This window comes from Puma concolor, chromosome A2 (assembly GCF_028749965.1).
Source record: "Puma concolor isolate L17-30 chromosome A2, mPumCon1.1.hap2, whole genome shotgun sequence".
NCBI classification, from domain to species: domain Eukaryota; kingdom Metazoa; phylum Chordata; class Mammalia; order Carnivora; family Felidae; genus Puma; species Puma concolor.
Window position 1 is genome coordinate 93395957 of NC_141668.1, and position 22210 is coordinate 93418166.

The 22210-nt window shown below is 41.2% G+C and overlaps 1 protein-coding gene across 1 annotated transcript in view; it reads right to left on the reverse strand.

Moving 5' to 3' along the window:
- Positions 1-20690, reverse strand: part of SLC26A3 (solute carrier family 26 member 3) — a 46021-nt gene extending 25331 nt beyond the window's left edge. Inside the window, exons 1-5 of the mRNA XM_025929671.2 lie at positions 20339-20690; positions 3114-3328; positions 2314-2453; positions 497-607; positions 69-241 (exon numbers count right to left, since the gene is read on the reverse strand). Of these exons, the coding sequence (XP_025785456.1) occupies positions 69-241; positions 497-607; positions 2314-2453; positions 3114-3244 (555 nt within the window). The 5' untranslated portion in view covers positions 3245-3328; positions 20339-20690. The remainder of the gene's footprint in view (positions 1-68; positions 242-496; positions 608-2313; positions 2454-3113; positions 3329-20338) is intronic.
- Positions 20691-22210: the final 1520 nt, after the last annotated feature.

Below are 22210 nucleotides of genomic sequence, written 5' to 3' on the forward strand. Positions count from 1 at the left end.
AACGGAAAGATGTGCACCAGGGAGGGCAAGCAGAATGGGGAGGGCAGATCACACGAGAAAGTGCTCACCTGAATGATTCCAGAAAGGATTGTAACCGTGGCAGCCACCATCACCTTATACTCATCTGCTGATGAATCATTACTCATCGAGCTATTAGAGAGTTCCAGAGCAGCTGTACTCTCCGACGGGGTTAATCTCACAACTACTGCTCCCACCATCATACTCAGAACTGGAAACGGACCTAATTAGCAGAGGATGCATTGTAGTCAATATACGCCTCCCTAAGGCACAATTATCTTTCAACCATAACGTAGCGGACAAAAAGACTGCTCCCTGTAGCTCTGGCCTCCTTCCCCAGCCCCCAGTCCCAATTCTTACAAGAAACCATGACTGCCGTCCTGGGTTATGCACAATTTGAAATTAATCCAGTGCGTGGCTAATGGAGTCAACAAAGAAAAAGCAGTGTGAGCATTAATTAGCCGAAGAATTCACTTACCCACAGATATGTGTTTAGAAGTGCCCAAGAAAAAGTAGACTATAACTGGGAAAAAGGCTGCATACAGTCCGTAGCTTGGGGGGATGGTGACCAGCAGAGCAAATGCTAAACCTGTAAATACACAAGCATCAGGGTCTTTACTTCATGCAAGGGGAATCATAGAAGTCTTCATTAAGTCCTTCAAGTGTTTCAGACTGAACCTTAAAAATAAGTTACTTGATTAGCTCAAAGTGATTGAAGATGTAAATGTAGGAGCTCAAACTATAATACTCTTAGAAGAAAATATAGGCGTAAGTCTTCTTAACCTTGGATGAGGCAATGGTTTTCTCATAAATGACACCTACAGCGTGAGCAACAAATTGAAAACAGATAAAATTGAGCTCTGTCAAAATTAAATGTGTGCTTCAAAGGATACCATCAAGAAAGTGAAATGACAATCCACAGAATGGGAGAAATTATTTGCAAACCATATCTTGGATAAGACTGTAGTATCCAGAATATATAAATAGCTCTTGCAACTCAACAATACAAAAAATAACCTAATTTTAAACTGTGCAGAAGATTCATTTCCCCACGGATATACAAATTGCCAGTAAGCCCGTGTAAAGATGTTCAACATCATTAGCCGTCAGGGAAATCAAAATCAAAAGTAAATGAGATACCACTTCAGACTCACTCGGATAGCTAAAACAAGAAAGGCAGATACTAGCTAGTGTCCACAAGGCTGTGGAGAAATTTGAACCCTTGTATGTGGCTAGTGGGTTACCATGTGGCAGCAATTACTCTCTTAGGGATATACCAAAAAGAATTGAAACACAGGTTCACACAAAAACTGGCACACAACTGTTCATAACAACATTATTCATAATAGCCAAAAAATGAAAACAACCCAAATGTCCATCAACTGATGAATAGATAAACAAATGTGGTATACCCATACCATAGGATGACAGTCATCATGGAAAGAGGGGAATTACCCTCACATGCTACCACGTGGATGAACCTTGAAAACATTGTGTTAAGTGGAAGAAGCCAGATACAAAAAATTCTGTGATTCTGTTTATATGAAATGCCCAGAATTGGCAAATCAATAGAGACAGAAAGTTGTTACCAGGGAGATGGATGGATGGATGGATGGATGGAAAGTGACTACTAATGGACAAGAAGGTTTGGGGATGGTGCTGGTGATAAAAACGTCCTGGAATTGCATAATGATGATGGTTGCACAACCTTGTGAATATACACAAAGAACACTGAATTTTATACATTAAAAGGATGACTTTTATGATATATGAACTACGTGTCAATGTTACTTTATTTTTTGTAAATGTTTTTATTCACCGTTGAGAGAGAGAGAGAGTGAGGGAGAGAGAGAGAGACAGAGCGTGAGCAGGGGAGAGGCAGAGAGAGAGGGAGACACAGAATCCGAAGCAGGCTCCAGGCTCCGAGCGGTCAGCAACACAGCCCAATGTGGGGCTTGAACTCACGAACCGTGAGGTCATGACGTGAGCCAAGTTGGACACTTAAGCGACTGAGCCACCCAGGCACCCCAATTACATCTCAATTTTATTTTTTAATCTTTTTTTATTTTTATTTTTTACATTTTATTTATTTTTGAGAGACAGAGCACGAGCAGGGGAGGGGCAGAGAGAGAGGGAGACATAGAATCCAAAGCAGGCTCCGGGCTCTGGGCTGTCAGCACAGAGCCTGATGCAGGGCTCGAACTCACAAACCGTGATATCATGACCTGAGCCGAAGTCAGACACTTAACCAACTGAGCCACCCAGGCGCCCCACATCTCAATTTAAAAAAGTTACCTTGCAGTACAGCTACCAGCCCTGTGCTGATTCCGGAAACAATGTCACTGAGTAGCCATTCCTTTATCCGGTAGGCTGGTAACCAAGATGCTATGGGGAACAAAGACAGGGCGATTCTCTTGGCCTTTTGTGTGGAACAGCTGAAAACATTGAAAACCATACTCAGTTAATTATTATCAAATTTTAACATTGGGACCTAATTGTAGAGGAAAATTGATAAAGGTGATACCATATTCAAGAATGAACGACCACGTTCACTACCTTTCCCCCTGACATTTGCCTGCTTATCCATATGGACTGCCTCCTGGTCACTACCAAAGGATTTTCTTCCTTTCTTTCCTTCTTTCCTTTTCTTTCTTTCTTTCTTTCTTTCTTTCTTTCTTTCTTTCTTTCTCCTTCCTTCCTTCCTTCCTTCCTTCCTTCCTTCCTTCCTTCTTTCCTCCCTCCCTCCCTCCCTCTCTCTCTCTCTTTCTTTCTCTCTTTCTTTCAAAACATGCTGATTCTCTTTGGCCATAATAGAGCTTATGTGTCATCCTCAGCTTGGATTTTACAACGTTTCAGTGGAGAATTTTCCTCCGCCCTCATTTATTAGTCCTCTGATAGGGAAGTTGGGGTTGAGAGCTGAGACGATGTTCATTTTAGAGATTCCCTTTCCAGCTCTGACAGGGAGTAGGAGGTTTGGACACCAAAGATAAAAAGACTCTGGAGGCTATGGGCTAAAGCCAGAAAGGAGAGCTTGAGAAGTTAAGGAGAAGGTGTCTCACTTATTCCTCATACCAGTACCTTAAAAAGTATCTTACCTACAACACACTTTGAGATGATCCAGAAAGGTCTTGTGATGCCTCTGCTTCTTCTTATGTTCTTCCCCAAAAGCATTCGCAGAATACACTGGCCTGGCTACAATGTACTGATTCCCAATGGGTTCGATCATTTTGCTTGCTCTGACGACTGTGGTAAGTGGGAGACCTTTGGAACTGTGTGGCAAACTGTTCTTGCCTTCAGCAGGTTCAAATGCCTGAAACCAAACAGGGCTTGCTTCTTAAATAACTCGGAGATAATGTGATGCAATTTACAGATGAGTGATCTCCGAACTGAATGTTACCACCTTTTGAGATCAAAAGAGACAGGATTAAGGGACCTAGATTGTGTTTTGCGACAGTGATATCACTTTTTACTCCAGTGAGCTGGACGCAGCTCCTTTGGGTAAGTAAACAAGGGCTTTTATTATTTATTTTTAAAAGATCACCAAAAAGCAATAAAAATGGACTCAGTTTACTAATCAGTGAGTGCATTTTTTTTTTATTTGTAAGGTGTGATCTTATCAAGAAAAGGAATTTAATTTTTTTTCCTTAGGAACGTTTCCAAGGTTGTGGCATTAGAGTCCTGGGACAGCTGAGATTTAAAGCCTATTCATTGCCCCTTACCTTCCTGTCAAGGCTATTCCATTTTATACATCTGAATTTTTGTAATACCTATGAAATGCTTGAACTTTGGGAAATTCAAGGATATTGCCCATTTATTTTTCTATTGTTTCTAGGAGAGTTTTTCCGACATGTAGCTGAGGAAACTATTGCACAAAGCAAGTATTACTTGCTTACTTCGTTGACCAGTGAGATCTTTTTAAGAGATTTTGGCCAACTTTGTCAACCTCTCTGAGCCTCATCTATATCATTGAGCTTGTAATACTCAAGGTTCAGGGCGCCTGGGTGGCTCAGCCAGTTAAGCGTCTTACTTCAGCTCAGGTCATGATCTCACGGTTCGTGGGTTTGAGACCCGCGTTGGGCTCTGTGATGACAGCCAGGAGCCTGCTTTGGATTTTGTGTCTCCCTCTCTCTCTCTGCCCCTCCCCAGCTTCCACTCTGTCTCTCTCTCTCAAAAATAAGTACATTAGAAGTTTTTTAAAAATAATACTCAAGTTTCAAGGTAACTCTGAAGATTATATGAGAACGTTTTTACAGCATCTGGAGCATCTGGCATGGCGCCTGGCACACTACAGACTTTCGCTAAGTGATCGTTCACTTCCTAGCTATTTGCATTTTCTGCCTAAGATGTTTGTATTTTTCGTTGTTGTTGTTGTTCTTATCTCAATCAATTTTGCAAAATCTTTTTAATGCACCTGACCTATTTGGCCCTCACACTCCTTTAAGGCGCTTCTTGTTCTTAGTGTCCTCTTCCTACTAATGAGAAAATAATAGTACGCTCCTCACCACAAAAATCCAAGTACTCTTCCTCGGGTAAGAGAGCTAGCGGAGGGTCAAAAACACAGCTTCCGATTTCAGATTTCTTTGCTGTGTCTTCTACAGCATGTGCGGCTTCTCTATTGTCCAACGTGCAGGTGAGTGAGGACCTTTCCAACTACCATCAGCATTTTCCCCTGTATCCTTGTTTCTGTGTCGCTACCCACAATCCCCAGAATTTTGTTCCCTGACCTCAGTCACAGTTATTAATTGAATCATTTCAAACTAGATCGTACCTTGTGGCATGGAGCTCTCTCACTGCTCAAGGGATTTCCGGCGTGTTTGCGGAGCTCAAGTGACAACCGGGAATCAGACGGGGCCGCAATTTCCGTTCCACCTGTCTTGTCTTTGACCACCCATTTCTCTCCCCCATCCTATTCCCTAGTGTCCTCTAAAGTCCTCTCTACTGATCTTCTCTGACCACTGTGGAGAGCTTCTGCCTCACCTTCTGGCTTGACCTCCAGAATTTGGGGTGTTTTTGAGCTTTGTTGTGACTGTCAGACCTCCTCTGTTCTTCTTTCTGAGACTTCTCCCCTCCAAAAGAGCTGCTTGTTTTCCTGGCCTCTTCTCTATCCGCCCCCCCTCCACCCCATCCCCCCACCCCAGGCCCCAAGTGTCAAATCTCACCAATTACACACTACTCCTCATTGTCAGAAGAATGTTCAAGAAGTGGGATTGGCTCACTTATTGCTATGCATGGCACGGATTTTTGTCCTGTGCCAATTACCGACAATACAGCGGGGGCGTTAACACTTCACAGCTAATCCCCATCAATGACTCTTGACACCTTAGATCTCTTGCAAACGCTGTCTGGAGTGTCTTTCAAGGACAGCTTTCATCCTGTGAGGTGTCCCACCTAGCCACCCTTAGGATGGAGAAGACGCCAGCACCGTGCCCTTATTTCATATGTCAGATGCTGCCGTGGACAGAAAAAAGAGATTCCGCTATTTTGTCACTTTACTCCTATTTTCACCAAGTTGTCCAGAAAAAGTCATCAACTCTTTCTTAAGAAAGTACTTCTTTTTCTTCCTTTTGCTTCTGTATGTTTTTTCTCTGCTGAGACACGGTTTGATTTTTTTTTTTCCAGTCACATCGATGGTGGAAATAACTTCGTTTCTCTTTGCTTCCTTGCTGGAGGATGACCATGGCTGGTTCTTGAGTGGGTTCTGTCATACCTCCAGCTGGATCAAGGGCCTGGACACCGCCATCCTGCCCCACATTGGAAAGTTCCTCCTCACCCCAAGCACCTACTACAAGGCGAAGCGCTCAAGGGTAGGCATCAGGGCAGCTAAAGAAATCTTTCCAGAATTTAGAGAAAGAGACCTTGAGGGTCACATTCCAGTCTTGTGGTTTGTTCTTTTGCTGCCCTCCTTGCTTCCAAAGCTGCTGCCTCCTGGTCCACACGTAGCACACAATGTGTGAGCCACTGAATCAACCGCCGTGATGGCAATTCTGCCCGGAGAAGGTCCAGATAGTCATAAATTACTGTCATTCTCCGTTTCATCGTTTCTGGGATTCTTTAGTATGACCTACATTAGTTAGGAATTTGAAAACAATTTTCTTAACTTTTTTTTGTTTGTTTGTTTGTTTTACCTGAACAAATTACCTTGCCTCGGAAATTCTTGGAAAAAAATTTTTCTTGCTTCCTAGAATTACAATTCCGGTCTCGTCTCCAGGATTACACCCATATTAATATATGCCTTTTCATGTTCTGATTTATCATCATGCCTCACATTTCTCTCTGGGTTTCCTAGGGTGTCAGTGGCTTTTAGGGGATTGAAATTTTTTCTTAGGCATCTTTCCTCCTAATAATTTTAGAACTCAAAGCCTTGTTTGTACACATTTCCACTTTTATTTCCTTTCCGATGATGTGTTATTTAAAATTTTTTGGCCTTTGTGACATATATGTCATATACGTAGACTCACATATATGCATATGTATAGACCTATGTGGTTCTGAGGCTCAGTCATACACACTCGTCTTTCTCAGCTTTTTTTTTTTTTTTTTTTTTCTGAGCAGGAATTTAATCCTGGATTTGATTTCTGAGGTTCAGTTTTTTTAATTGAACTATTCTGGTTTATGAATAACTTTTTGATATTTCTAGTGATTAAGGATGATCATGTGCATTACCCCCCCAACCCCACCCTGCACCCAGTTCCGCCCATCTCCACCCTGCAGCCAGGCACTGAGTGTCACCGCCTGCCTTCCAGTTACCGAGAACCTCTGCGCTGCCTGCCCCCTCCGCTGAGAGATGTCTAATGGCCTTGACTTTTCCACTCCTCAGCATTTATCTATCCAAGTGTTCTAGTCTCTCCGAGCACTGCCCTTTCTGCTAGGAAACAGCTCATTTGAACCCAGATGCTCCTAAAACAGTGCTAGTATTTCTCTTTAATTGGTGGTGATTTGTTTTTTTTAAATTTTTTTAACGTTTATTTATTTTTGAGATGGAGAGAGACAGAGCATGAACAAGGGAGGGGCAGAGAGAGAGGGAGACACAGAATCTGAAACAGACTCCAGGCTCTGAGCTGTCCGCACAGAGCCCGATGCGGGGCTTGAACTCACGGACCGTGAGATCATGACCTGAGCCAAAGTCGGATGCTCAACCGACTGTGCCCCTTGGACAATGGGAAATACAGTGGTGTCTTGAGAGCTATACTTATGGGAGGAGGGAGATATAGAAGAACAGGCAGAATAATTGATTCAGTGAGCAACTTAGGAGGAGCTGCAATCTACAGCTGAAGACGAACCAGAAATCAAGGGTACCTAAAGCCCCCCATTCTGGCTGGTGTCAAACCAGATGGAAGCAGGGAGAGGGTGGCACTGGAACTGGAGAAGGCCAGATGGTGATTAGGAGTAACTGGGCTGGGGGTGGTGGGTGGGAGGGCGGATCCGTGCTGAGAGGAGAGGTCAGAAGGGGTCGTGGGCTGGGGCAGGCAATAATTTCTGGTTAAATGCTGTGACTCCTGTGTGTTTCAGTCACTTTTGAAACACGGCAGGGTAATTAATTAAGCTATATTATAAATCTGAATCTAGAACTATTTCATTAGGAGAAACAGATGGGTCCATTATCACTTAGAACGTGAAAAACACTCCTGTTTTCCCCTATGTCTTAGTGATGATCTTTCGAAAGCTATCAGCATCTCACAGACACTTCCAGATTGTTTTTGAGGCCAGAGTTTTTCCCTGCAGAGAGGAGATAAAGTGACATAGAAAGCAATTAGGGGTGATGGATCATGGTGAGGGTACCAAGGATGTGGAGCAGTTTCCCCAGAGAGTCCCAAGCAAGGCAAGATGCCCAAAAGAAAAGATTTTGGAATTTTGGTTTTTTGTTTTTTGTTTTTTGCCAAAATAATATGGATAATTCATACACCTCTTGCTCACTCATAGTGAGTCTTGCATTGCTGACTCAAGAAATTTGTTTCTGTGACTTACTTAATTTATAGTGGTCTTTCGGTTTTTATATTTTTATTTTTTAAAGTTTATTTGTTTAAGTAATCTCTACACCCAACACGGGGCTCAAACTCGTGACCCCAAGGTCAAGAGTCCCATGCTTTCCCGACTAAGCCAGCCAGCCACCCCTACAGTGGCCTTTTAACATCTTCTAGGAACCTAACTTTAGCTTCATATTAGTTCAGGCACTAAACATTATTATTATTATTAACAATCATTTTTAGTCACAATTATTATTGGCCATCCTGCTGAAAATGAAGTCAAACCCAAGGCAGTTAGGAGGTGCAGTAGGAGACAGTGAGATTTGGCAGCTAAATACACCTGGCTTCGCCGCTGCTTAACCCTGTTGCTAGGGGCAAGCCCTCCGAGCTTCTGTTTACCTAGTGGTGGAAGAGGACGCCATTACCTTCCCTGTAGGGCTGTCGCCAGGATTGCAAGTAGGGCTGTTGTCAACACACTTCTTAGCTTTAATTGCATCGTTAATGGCCTCACGACAGAGTTTATATTGACTGGGTAAACAAGTTGTAAATTGGGTTTAACAAAAGTCTACCAGAACCTGTCTGAAAACGCTAGTGCTACCAACTTTTCTATGACTTCATGTCTGCTTTGCATTTATCCAGAGTGACCAGTTGTCCATTCTCACTGGTTTTATGTTAACATATTTGAAAGCACGCGCCGATCTAAGCTTCATAGCATGGCGTGCAAGGCCCTTTACGTATTGGCTCTGGCCTATCTCACTGGGTTCTCAACTTCTCCTCCTCCTCCCATATTTACCATACCTTCCGTGCCTTCATGCATGTTGTTTCTTTTATGTGTGTTCTTCTCTTCCAACCCCTCGTGAATTCCTACTCATCCTTTAAAAATAGTCAGCTGTCCCTGAACATTGATTCGTCCCTTCACTTCCCTCAGCGAGCATTTATCGGCCTATTGTTTGTCAGGAACTCTGTCCCTAACGTAGTTGTGTAAGATAAGAAGATGTGGAAAGGCCTTCATGGAATCCCTGAGAAAGAGTTAATCATTTCCTTCTTGTACATACTTCATATGTATTGCTCTACCATAGTGTACTACACGGTCATGATTTGTTTACAAGTTTCTCTCCCTAGTTAGCCTCATTTTCCCGGCGGCAGGGCCTAAATCTTACTCATTTTTTCCCTTTGCATAGATTATAACATAGAGTAATTGCCCCAAAAGGTTTGTTTACATAAACTAGACTGGGGACAAAAGATAAAGAAATGGTAAATGACGGTAATGGTAAACTCCAAAGTTTATATGCATTTACAGGGGGAATGCCCAGAATGATTGGCACGGATAACAAGTTGTAAGAAGAAGGGCCATGAATGTGGGTTGGAATTGAGGAAGGTTTCATGAAGGAACTGTGGGTCTTGAGTTAAACCTGAAAGAACAGATAAGTTCGGGAGAGATGATGGGAAAGCAACAGGATGTGAGCAAATCATATTCAAAGGATAGCAACCCAAAAACTGAAACAGAAGAACTTCTTGGTTGGCCATACAACTAAGTTGTTAGAGAAATGTTAAAATATGCCATAGCAAGGAGTTTCAGACCCAGTAGGTGAGAGAAGAATGAAGAGGATCCCTGCACTTTCTATAAAGGCTTTAGTTTTTCCAAGCACTTTTACTTTTTGCCCTTGAATATTTATCCTAAGAAGTAGGCACAGAAGGTAGACATTGTTATTGCCAATTCACAGGTGGAGAAATTGAGATCTGAGGAGATACCTGACTTTCCCAAGTCTCACAGCTAGTAAGTGACAGAGCCAGGACAAGAAGCCAGGACTTGTGAGTGATTCTCTCAGAAACACACCCCCTGCTGCCATGTTGCCGTGGGGCGCCCAATTGCCCTAACTCCGAAGAGAGACAAGGCCAGAGAACAGAGTTCCAGGTGGGGACCTTGAGCCTAGAGCCCCTCCCCCATGTCTCTACTCTCAGTATCACATGCACAAAATACGGGCCATTCTCACTTTGTGAACCGTTTTGTGTCTTGGTTGAATACGAGCTATTTAGTAGATACTGATACATTGGTTAATTTATGTACATACTCATTTATTTATCCAGATGGAAGAGGCTAGGTATGTATTTACTCGCTGTAAAAGACTTGTTTCTGAAATCAAGTAGTTGTCTCCTAAATTCTCAATAGGGGCCATCTTTTTGTGGCTAACTTTCACTACATTGTTTCTCTGGATGACAATTTCACTTGGGAAAAGAGAATTATTTAGTCATGTGACTTAATACTTAGTCTCTCACTTGCATATTTAAAGCCTGTTGGGTTACCTTTTCTTGGCATTTTAAAGAAAGAAAGAAATTTTATCTCATTAGGGCTGGTAATCCATAGGATAAGTACCCATGCACAGTTCATTACTCAGGCATATGGCGTTCTACTACTTCCCAGTGACAATTTCCTTCTCTCTCTCTCTCTCTCTCTCCCTTTTTTTTCTCTCTCTCTCCTACTTGTTTCATTCCCTTTTCTCCTCCCTCTGCTTCCCTTCTTGGACTTTCTGGGGGTGTCTAGCAGATAAATCCCTCACCTCTGGACCAAAGGGTCTTTCTCAACACCTCTAACAGCTGATTCTATCTCCTACAAAAACCGTTCCTAAAAGCTTGCTTTCTTTCCCAAACTTCAGAATAGATGATTTACCTATAAAGTCAGATTTGGGTCTGGAGTTAAAAGAATTATGTGAATAATTAAGGCAAAAACCTCTACTATTGTTGAAAAGGCTATTTAAAGCTTAACAATGCAGACAACGATTTATTTGGTTAAATCAAAGTCTGCTCAAATATTTACTTCACAACGCTAGAGCTCTGGGCATACATTTTAAACCTATTGTTAGTGGAATCATTCGTTCCTGCTCATGCAACCCTAACTTCTAAATAGGTTTTGACCAGAAGACATACCGTATTCAAGAAATAGCAGACCAGTTGGAGTAAAATGATTGTAAGTTTGGTTCCTACCTGGGACACACTCAGTGAGTCACTTCAGCGACAGCAGAAAATTTCTGAGATAAGTTGTCAGGTTCTCAGAAGTGTCCATCCACTTAGGTCTATAGGCTCTGAATGCATCCATATGTATGGAGATGTCTATATGTAGGTTATGTAAGGCAGTGGGGAAATTACCGTTCTGTCAGCTTTAATAATTAACTTTCATTAACTTTTACAACAATGGAAAGACTCCAATGTGGTCTTGACCTTTGAGACTCCGATCAGCAGAAGGGATGGTGACAACAGTTTCCTCAAGTTCCTTGTGAGATTATAGCACTCATTGCACTCTGTGTGCGTGTGTGTGTGTGTGTGTGTGCATGAGAGAGTGAGAGAGAGAGAATTTTATTGGTTTGCAGAAATTTACACAGAGAGGTGCACATGTAAGTTAAAAACAAATCTCTGCAAGTGTTACCTCCTTGGCATTTGACCTGTCAGTCTAGAAGGGAGGTCCTAGTGACTTTCAAATTTCTAACCCCAGCCCTCCAGACCCACATATTTAACTGCCTACTCATCATCTCCACTTGGATGCCCCGTAGGCATGTCAAACTTGACACATCCAAACCTGAACACTTGATTTTTTTCTCCCAAATCCGCTTCATCTCTAATCTTCCCCCTCCCAGTAAAGAGCACCCCCTGAACTCACGTCAGAAACCTGTTGCAAACACTCTTCTCTTGCACTCTCTCCACCCCCAGCCAATCTATCATCATCAAGGCCTGATGAATCGACTTCCAATATGTATCACAGAGCTATCATTTTCCATCTCCACATGTCTCCCTAGCCTGATCCACCACCCTCTCTCGCTAGAGCCCCACGCTGCCCTGGCTTCCTCTCGGTCCTCTCAAGTCTCTTTGCCACCCATAGTTGTGATCTCTTTCTGCTAGACTCTTCGAGGAGCTAATAATTATCCTTAAGATGAAAGGCCTCCAAAGTCTTGCATGATACCCCCCCTGCTCACCTCTCCAACGTCATCTGGTCCTGCTCTCTCCATTGTTTTCTCCACTCCAGCCACAGTGGCGTCTTTTAGTCCCCTGAATTTTCCACCTCCTTCTAGACATTGTTTCCTTTGCTTAAAAGCTCTTCTTTCCTGCCTCTCTGGCTTTACTTAGCTTCAGTTTCTCAGAGAGAGCTCATTTGATCCCGGAATCTAAAGCAGCTACTCTAGTGGTATTCTTCCGTAGCTTCCTGTACTTTTCTAACATCATAATTTTAAGATAAATGTTTTTGCGACTTCTTGTAATGGTTGCCTCCCTCATTAGGAAGAAAGCTCCATACAAGCAGGGACCTTGGACTGTCTTATTCACTACTGTGAATAAGTAGCTAGAATAAACCTATCACAGAACTGGTGGAATGACAGTTAAACGGATGAATTATATTCCACACAACACAATTCCAAAAGAATTTGGACGAGTCACTAGAGTTTGTTCTAAATTAATGTCACCTGTATTTTTTAAAATCTTTTTAATGTTTATTTATTTTTGAGAGAGAGACAGAATGTGAGTGGGGGTGGGGCAGAGAGAGAGGGACACGCGGAACTTGAGGCAGGCTCCAGGCTCTGAGCTGTCAGCACAGAGCCCGACGCGGGGCTCGAACCCACAAACTGTGCGATCATGACCTGAGCTGAAGTCGGACGCCCAACTGACTGAGCCACGCAGGCGCCCCAATGTAACCTGTATTTTTAAACTTGGCTCAACCAGATACTAACTGTGTAATTGAGTTAGATATGGCATCATTTAGAGCATATAATAGTGCTTTTGAACTATTGTGCATTGATCAAACTGTGTTCTTAGGTTTGGTTGCTAAAAGAATTAGAAAATAGTGCATGTAAAGATAGAATCTCAGAACCATGAATCATACTAAAAATGATTTATTTTGGAACAAACAATAGTTTGGTGAGGGTGACAGGATACAAGTTGAACAAAGATGAATCAAAAGCATTCCTACATACTAACAATAACTAAACAGAAAATGTAAAGAAAGAAAGGTGTCATCGGTAACAGCAACAAAAGCTATTAGGACAGGTAGGAATAAATTTTACCCAAAGACACATAAGACTTTTGTAGAGAAAATTGCAAAACATTACTAGGGACCAAAGGAAACTTGAGAAAAATGTACAGCCATCTATCTTCATGAATGCAAAGGCTCAATATCAAAGATAAATTAACCTATTACAAATTACTCTGTTACATTAAATGTTACTGCAATACCAGTCTAAAAGTTTTCCCCCCATAGAACTTGAGGAACTTGTCCTGAAACTTGTATGGAAGCAAAAAAGGGCCGAGAGAGTCAAAACTATTCTGGTGAGGAAAAAATGGGAAGACTCGCTCTGTCAGGTATAAAGACGTATTACAAAGCTTTGTTAATTCACTCTCTCGTTGTGCTATAGGACACAAATGGAATAGAATGGAAGGCCAGAAACATATATTAAAACTTAATATACGATGGAGGCTGCATTATAGCAGAGAAGAGGTGAACTGCTCCAGGATGGTTATCTACGTACAACAAGTACAATTTAGACCCCAATTTCACACCATACACACAAAAAAGCTTTTTGACGAAAGACCTAAATGTAAAAAGCAAAATTTTTAAACTTTCAGAAAAAAAAAAAAGAAGAATACCATCGAAACCTTGGGATAACGTATTTTCTTAAGTCACAAAACTGTGCACATCGTAAAGGAATTTGGTATCAATAAACCCTACTCTGTATGAATTAAAAATGAAATTCACTGTAACAAAAGTGAAGACAAGCTGTTAGACTGGACAAGATATTTGCCCCAGTTAAGTCTTCAGAAAGATTCATGTCCAGCATATACAAAGAACTTCTACGAGTCAACAAGACAAAAGGCAAAATCTCCATATGAACTGTCAATTTCCGGGGAACCTGAACTGCCAGTTAATATATGAAAAGATGTTCACCAGTGATCTGGAAAAGTAAATCACAACCACGGTGATGTACATTTCACACCTTTCAATCGGAGGGGTGGAACTAGATTTGGTGGAGCCTGAAGTTTATATAATTTGTGGAGTTCATTTTAAGAAAAAGAATACAAAATTACAAATACGAAATGAGCTGTGGGACTTTAAAGGGCCCCAGGAAAATGAAGGGCTCTGAAAGTTAAGCTCCATTTACTTCGTGGTAAATCTCTTTTGCCTGCAATGCCTCAAAATGCCAAGGGTACCAGGATGTGGAACAATAGGAACTCTTACACTGCTGTTGTGAGTATAAACCGGGGCAATCACTTCAGAGAGCAGTTTGGCACTGTCTTGTCCAGTTGAGGACACACGTATTCTAAGACTTGGCAGTTCTCTCAAGTACATATCCTTCAGAAATGTTGCCAAGTGTTCAGAAATGTTCATAGCAGCAATGTTTTAATGGTGGTGGGGTGGATATCCTAAGTGTCCAATTATAAGATGATGTATAAAGAAATTATTCTTTGTTCATAAAATGAAATTGCATACAGTGATGAAAATTAATGTATTAGAGCTGCACATAACACGAATTCATCTGGTAAGCAGAAATCGAGTGAAAAATATTATGAAGTAAGTGCAACATGATTCTGTTCGTATGAAGCTAAAAAGACATGAAAAATACATACGATTCAGAGATACATAGCAACTGTCTAAAAGCAAGCAATGGAATGATAAGAAATTAAGGATAGAGGTTACTCTTGTGGCCAGGTAGAGGAAATTTACCGGGGGAAGACCTACTGACAGGGCTTCAACTGCATCTGTAACATTGTTAACATTTCTTTTTCCTACTGCAGATTTCTTTTGTGTTAAAATTTGAGGTATGAGTTTTCTAGGGTGATCATAACAAAGTACCATCAACTAAGTGGCTTGAAACAATAGAAATTTATTCTCCCACGGTTTCGGAGGCCAGAAATCCAAAAGCAAGGTGTCACAGGGCTCGGTCCCCTGAGAGACCCTGGGTGGAATCCTTCCTTGCCTCCTCCTAGCTTCTGGGGGTGGCCACAAGCCTGTGTTCTGTGTCTGGCAGCTGCGCAGTCCTGATTCCTGACTCTGGCAGTGCTTGGTGCTCTCACTGTGTCTCTGTCTTCCCTTCTTTTTATAAGGAGACTAGTCATTTTAGATTCAGGGCCCATCCTACTTCAGTATGACCTCATTTTTACTAATGACAGTGGCCCTATTTCCAAATAAGGTCATTCTGAAGTACCTAGTTAGGACTTTAACATATCTTTGGGGGGGGGTACAATTCAAGCCACTCAAGGTGTAATTTACATGCAGCGAAATATACAAATCTTAAACGTATGTTTTGTGAGTTTTGACAAATACCCACTTGTATTAGGTTCTATTGATCCTGTAACAACCACAAATTTAGTAGCTTCTTAAGCTACTGTCTTACAGCACAAATTTATTATCTTATAGTTCTGTAGAACTCACTGGACTAAAATCAAGGTGTTGATTGAGCTGTGTTCCTTTCTGTGGGCTCTAGAGGAGAATCTACCTCCTTGCCTTTTCTAGTTTCTACAGACATTCCACATACTTTGGATCTTAACCCCTTCCTCCATATTCAAAGCCAGCAGTGTTAACATTTCTTTGCCCTTACATTTTCTCTTTCTAACTATAGGTGGGAAAGATTCTCTACTTTTAAGGGCTCATATGATTAGATTGAGCCCACTCAAATAGTGTCCTCATCTCAAGGCCCTTAACATCAATCATATTCCCAAAGTCCTTTGTGCCACTTAAGATAACATATTCACAGGTTTGGAGCATTAGGATATGGATGTCCTTGGGTGCCATATTCTGTCTGCCATCCCATGTAACACCCATGCCATCAAAGTATGGAACATTTCAGTCCCCCAGAAAATGTCTTCATGCCTCTTCTCAGTCAATCTCAGCCACCCCCAGAGGCAACCTCTGTTCTGATTTCTATCGCCTTTGATTAGTTTGGTCTGTTCTAGAACTTCATGTAAATGGGGCATACAGTATGTTCTCTTTTCTGTGTAGCTTCTGTCTCACCGCATAATATTAAAAAAAATTTTTTTTGATGTTCATTTATTTTTGAGAGAGAGAGACAGAGTGCAAGCAGGGAAGGGGGTAGAGAGAGAGGGAGACACAGAATCCCAAGCAGGCTCCAGGCTGTGAGCTGTCAGCACAGAGCCCAACGTGGGGCTCGAACCCACGAGCCCTGAGATCATGACCCGAGCTGAAATCAGACGCTCAACTGACCGAGCCACCCAGGTGCCCCTCACTGTGTGATATTTTTGAGGTTCACCTATGTTGCTACACGTATTAGCTGCCCATTTTTAAATTGTTGAATAGTATTCCATTGGATGAATGCACCAAAATTTGTTTGTACATTCTCTTGTTGACGGACATTTGGGTTGTTTCAATCTGGGGTGATTATAAACTTTCTTGTGCAAGTCTTTTTTGGACACGTGTTTTAATTTCTATTGGATAATGACTTAGAAGCATTGCTGGGTCATGGCATAGGAATATATTAACTTTATGTGAAACTACCAACTTGTTTTACAAAAGTAGTTTTACCAGTTTAACTTCCCACCGTCCATGTATGACAATTCCAGTTACTCCTCATCTTCACCAACATTTCGTATTATTGATCTGTGCAATTTTAGCCATTAGATGAGTGCCTGTTTTATTCCTTTTTTTTTTTTTAAAGCAAAATGTTTTTCCTCAAACAACAAAATAAGAAATATTCCTCAAAAGGTTAGCTCAAGTTTCAAGGGTGTAAAGCTTTGGGAGGATACGTTAGCTAACTATTTTTAATGCCATTGTATGATTATAACTTAGGAGCACTCTTAAAAAATTAGCAGCTATTGAGCCTTAACATAACAAATGTTACTGATTTACACATATCCTAGGAAATAAATCTTTTCTTCATAATCTTTTCATCATCACAATTGACATGATGCCTTGAATTAAATACTTCTCTTGGATTTTCAACATTTTCCCATTTCCTGAACATGGAATAAATAAACAAATAAATAAACATGTGTCTTATTTATTTATCTTTCTATCCCTGGCACAGTGTTGGAAATATCACCGGTGCTCTAAAAGGCTTTTGAGTGACTAACACAAATAAATACGCATATTGATTTAAAGCATGAATATGAAAGACCAGCGTTATCTATCTCTCTTTTAATAGAAAACAGACTTTCAAATTTGCACTAAAATCATAATTTGATACCAGCTAAAAATTTGAGTTGAGATAAATCCTTTTTATCCCATTCTTCATTTATGGTGGAAGAATCTGCTTAATTGAAGAAGAAAATGAGCACTTATAAAAAAAGAGAAGTCGAAGACATTTGATGTTCATGTTCTAAACCACGAAGTTTCCATCCACAAAGTTGTTCCAGATGTGGTATCACATGACTCATAACACTTTCGAGATGGGTGTTTTTATTTTAGTAGCCTGGTATCACCCTCTTCTACAACATGGCGTGGGCTACGAAATGTACTGAATTCTATTAGAAGAGCCTCCGGATAAAATTTTCATGAATCAAACCCGAGTTGAATGTAACAGAAATGCCTGTCTGGGTTAGAATTCAGAAACCCCATTAGCGCTCCGTAAAAACATGTGTGTGAGTGTGCAAGTGTGAATTTTTCAGTGGCCATAGTTCTCATCAGATTCCCAAAAGCCAAGAAATATGAAAATTATAGAGCAGAACTAATAGATTTAATATCGCAGCTACACTGACGTGTCAAACATATCCGTTTGTATATAACGATTAGTGGACTCATTTAAATATTTATTCATTTAAATAACTCATTTAATAACTGTATTAAATAACTATTTAAGTAACCTGATTTTTCTTCAGAGTTGACCATTTAAGTGTTTGGCTGAGTACATGAAAACAAATTTCCTGGCAAAATGAAGGTGCATCCCCAGATGTCATTGACAAAATGGGCAGAAATTACACCAGGAGGCAAATCTCTCAGTCGGGAAGAGAACTAGAAAACTTCAACTCTCCTAGATTAACTGTTAGGTCTTGACTTTCAGTCATTACTGATTTTTCTAATAGAGCCCAGGGTGTTTTTTCACAGATTCAATTTGCCCATGCAGAGCATCTTTCTCTGTTTCCTTCAGGATTTAGGCAATAAGACAGTTATTTGTTTGTTTATTCATAAAGACAGACCCCCAAACGATTCCTATCCATCAAAGAAAATAATTCCCAGTTTAATATGAATCTCTTTTAATCCCTCTTAGTGTCGAAACCAGGCACTGGATGGAAACTCGAATTTCAGAATGGAGAAAAAAGATTCCAACAAACCAGCAATCAGCGATCGGAAGCAAATCAAGAGTGTGCGGGTGGCTAAGTTGGTTAAGCGACTGGATGGATTTAGGCTCAGGTCATGATCTCACGATCTCACAGTTGTGAGATCGGCCTTGAGCTTGGCGTGGAGCCTGCTTAAGATTCTCTCTCTTCCTCTGCACCTGCCCTCATGTGCCCATGTACTCAAAAGAGAGCCCATGCTCTCTCTCAAAAAAAAAAAAAAAAAAAAAAAAAAAGAAGAAGAAGAAGAAGAGAAAGAAGCAAATTAAACCTTTTGATGTGTTTTATTTTGCTTCAACTTGAGACTTGGTTTAGAAAAAAGCACACTGGGAAGAGGAGAAGCAATCCCATAGAGCACAGTCGGGTGGAAGTCTTTAGATCAGAGTGACCTCGTGGAGGCCAAGTCATCCTGGGTGAATCCAGGGGTGGGCGTGGTGCACAGAGGGAGTGGGAGGTGGTGCCGAAACATTTGCAGGAAGTACATTTTGTCCAAACTTGAAGACGGTCACCTGGGGCTCACAACTCTGATTCCAAGCTTAAGTCACATTTCCTTTATTGTTTATTGTCACTCCGGTTTGTTTTATTATGTGTGGTGATGTGATAAGACTTCTTAATAGCAATATTGGAATGAAGGATTACCTTTTATATGTTTGAAGATAATATTATAACCTTCTGACCTCACCATTCCGGGCTCCCCTCCCATCCCCCATCTTCATTGCAGAGGTGGGACTCCCAGTACAACAATGGGCGTTATTGCCAACATTCCTTAACGGTTTGGAAGGAAGCCAACTTCATCCTGGGAGGGTTGTAAAAGAGTTGGCAGGGTTTCGCACCAGCTTCATCATGGTAGAATTTTCTAGTAAACAGTAAAGGTTTCCAACAAGAAACGGTAAGAGTCACCAAGACTCCGGACATCTGGACACTCATAAGACTGAATGGATCTATTTTTATTTTATGCCAAAACAAAGGGGTCCTTTTTGGCCATTTTCTTAGTTCCTGATGTCACATGTTACACTTTTTGCTTATTTTCTGGAATTCTTATCCTTTTGTCCATGATCGTAAATTCTCTTTATTCTTCTATCTCTGAGAGCAGTCACCTTCTGGCTTGTTCTTCTATCGGCCATCACCTCTGGTTGCCTGGGCTTTGTTTTGTTCCTCCGCTTTTTTTTTTTTTTAATGTTTATTTATTTTTGAAAGAGAGAGACAGAGAGACAGAGTGTGAGTGAGGGAGGGGCAGAGAGAGACGGAGACACAGAATCCGAAACAGGCTCCGGGCTCTGAGCTGTCAGCACAGACCCCGATGCGGGGCTCAAACTCACAAACCATGAGATCATGACCTGAGCCGAAGTCGGATGCTTAACCGACTGAGCCACCCAGGTGCCCCTGTTCGTCTGCTTTTCTAACTCTACATTCACTCTTTTAGAGGAATTCATTCTCTTTACAGTCATGGTTCCAAAATCAGCATCTATCTCTCTCTCTACTCATTCAGGTGTAAATCTCATTCTTCTAGTTGCCTACAAGAATGTTCCCTTTAAGCCACCCTGCAGCTTCTCAAACTAAGAACATCTAAAATTACTGTTACCATGGGTCCATACTAGCACAGTTCAGGGTACTCCTCAAGCAAAGTTTTCCCACAGTCAAGCCCTTTTCCTTCCCACCCCTGAGTCCTTTCTGTAAATTCTCATTGAGTATTTGAGTAAAAAACAGCAGGTAAGTGGATGAAGCCCCAAATTTGCTACTCAGTCCTCAAGAATTTGCATCAAGATCTCTCTCTATCAAAGTATTTCATTTTCTTTTCTACTTTTCCTTAATTTGACTCAAATCAATCCATTTGTCTATTGTCCTTTCCATGTTCACTTTCTACTTTTACAAGTTACGCATGCACATTGTAAAAACAAAAATAGAGAAAGAGAGTTACATCGTATGGAAATACACAGAATAAAAATGAACGTCCCCTTCCACCACTTCAACTGTGTTTTTCAACAAAGCTAATCAAGAGAGAGCATAGAAATTTCCATTATATCAATAGATTTAGATAAGAAGATAAATTACAATAATCTTTTACCTTCTGTATCTGTTTAAATAGCACTGACCTTTGAAGATTTTTAAAGGATTTGGTGGGTGCAAGACAAAAATTGTATTTTTCCTCTGGATGTGCTCATAGGACAGGTAGACATTGCTACCTCTGCAAATGCCGAACAGAAGAACTGGAAGCAAATAGTGGCTAAAATAAGCAAAGCAGATAAGCCTTGTATAGGAGTTTCCCAGAAGAACCAACCACGGCTGGGTAAAAGCAGATACCATCCGGTGTACTCAGGTACTTATGCCCTCGGGTTCTGTCTTCTTTCTTCTTCCCCTCCTCCCCCTCTGCTAGTGTGTGAGGCAGAGCGGTGGGCTCGCCTCCCCTCACTTGACATAGATCATTTCCCAGGAACCATCTGTCTCCTGAGCCCCAGGCACAACCATTCCTAGGAGTGCTCAACAGTGCCCTCCGAGCCTCACTGATCATCTTGACAAAATTCTTCATAGGCCCTCTCAAATAAACATCATCTGTACAGTTTGTTTTTTGGACTGCGTTGGCCATTGATTTATGTACACATTGAAAAGTGTATTGAGGGGCGCCTGGGTGGCGCAGTCGGTTAAGTGTCCGACTTCAGCCAGGTCACGATCTCGCGGTCCGTGAGTTCGAGCCCCGCGTCAGGCTCTGGGCTGATGGCTCGGAGCCTGGAGCCTGTTTCCGATTCTGTGTCTCCCTCTCTCTCTGCCCCTCCCCCGTTCATGCTCTGTCTCTCTCTGTCCCAAAAATAAATAAAAACCGTTGAAAAAAAAAATTAAAAAAAAAAGTGTATTGAAAAGTGTATTATTGAATAGTACACAGGCATATAATTTAGAATTGATCAGATGTGAATGCTGTGGTCATTTCTAAAAATATATGTATAGATAGATAGCATCAGGCATTTGGTTACAAACAAACATAACTCTGCTACTGAAGCATTGCTCCTATGAGGAAATCAGATTTGATTGACAATCTTTTGATTTATTAGAACTTTTTGAGGAATGCAACCCATTGTAATTTTAAGAACTGTTTGTCCTAGTGTTATTACTATTGATAATCACTGGATATTTGTTGAATTCATTATGAAGAGATTGAATAGGCAAGTATAGCCAGCTTTATTGCATTCTTTACCATGGAATAGAAATTGTAGAAATAGAGGGAAAGAACATATAAATCATGGGCACTTGGGTATGAAAGGGAAGAAAAATTGACTCCCTTTATTGGAAAGGGAGGAGTTTTCTTGACAAATTCACTAATGCTAATTAATAATTGACTTTTACAGTTAGTGCTGTTTTGCTCTATCTCCAAAAAAATTAAAAACAGGATGCCCATCGACTTTTCTCTTTTGTGCCAATAAACATTAAAAAATATTTTATCGTGGGGCGCCTGGGTGGTTCAGTCGGTTGAGTGTTTGAGCGTCCAACTCTTGATTTCAGCTCAGGTCATGATCTCACGGTTGGTGGGATCGAGCCCTGCATCTGGGCTCTGTGCAGAGAGTGGAGCCCGCTTGGGATTCTCTCTCTCTCTCCCTCTCTCTCTGCCCCTCCCTTGCTTGTGCTCTCTCTCTTTTTCTCTAAATAAATAAATAAACTAAAAAAGATTTTTTTTACTGCCACACTCTATGATGGAAGCTAACCTAGCAAGGAAAGGCAGCCAAGATCAGAGGACAGGCTATTATCTTTAGAGACATAATCGTTAGCTCAAAGTTCATTACCTTACATTTAATTTAAGTGAGTTATCAGCCCCCAAATGTTATCTTCTACTTCAAACATTTATAGAGCCCTGAAAAATCTTCAAATTGTGTTAAGTCCCATTGGCTTGTCTTTCACTCTTCGAAACAATGTTGTCATAAATAAACTTTTGACCATCTAGTCCCTCTTCTTGATATTAAGGTATTTGGTGAGACCAG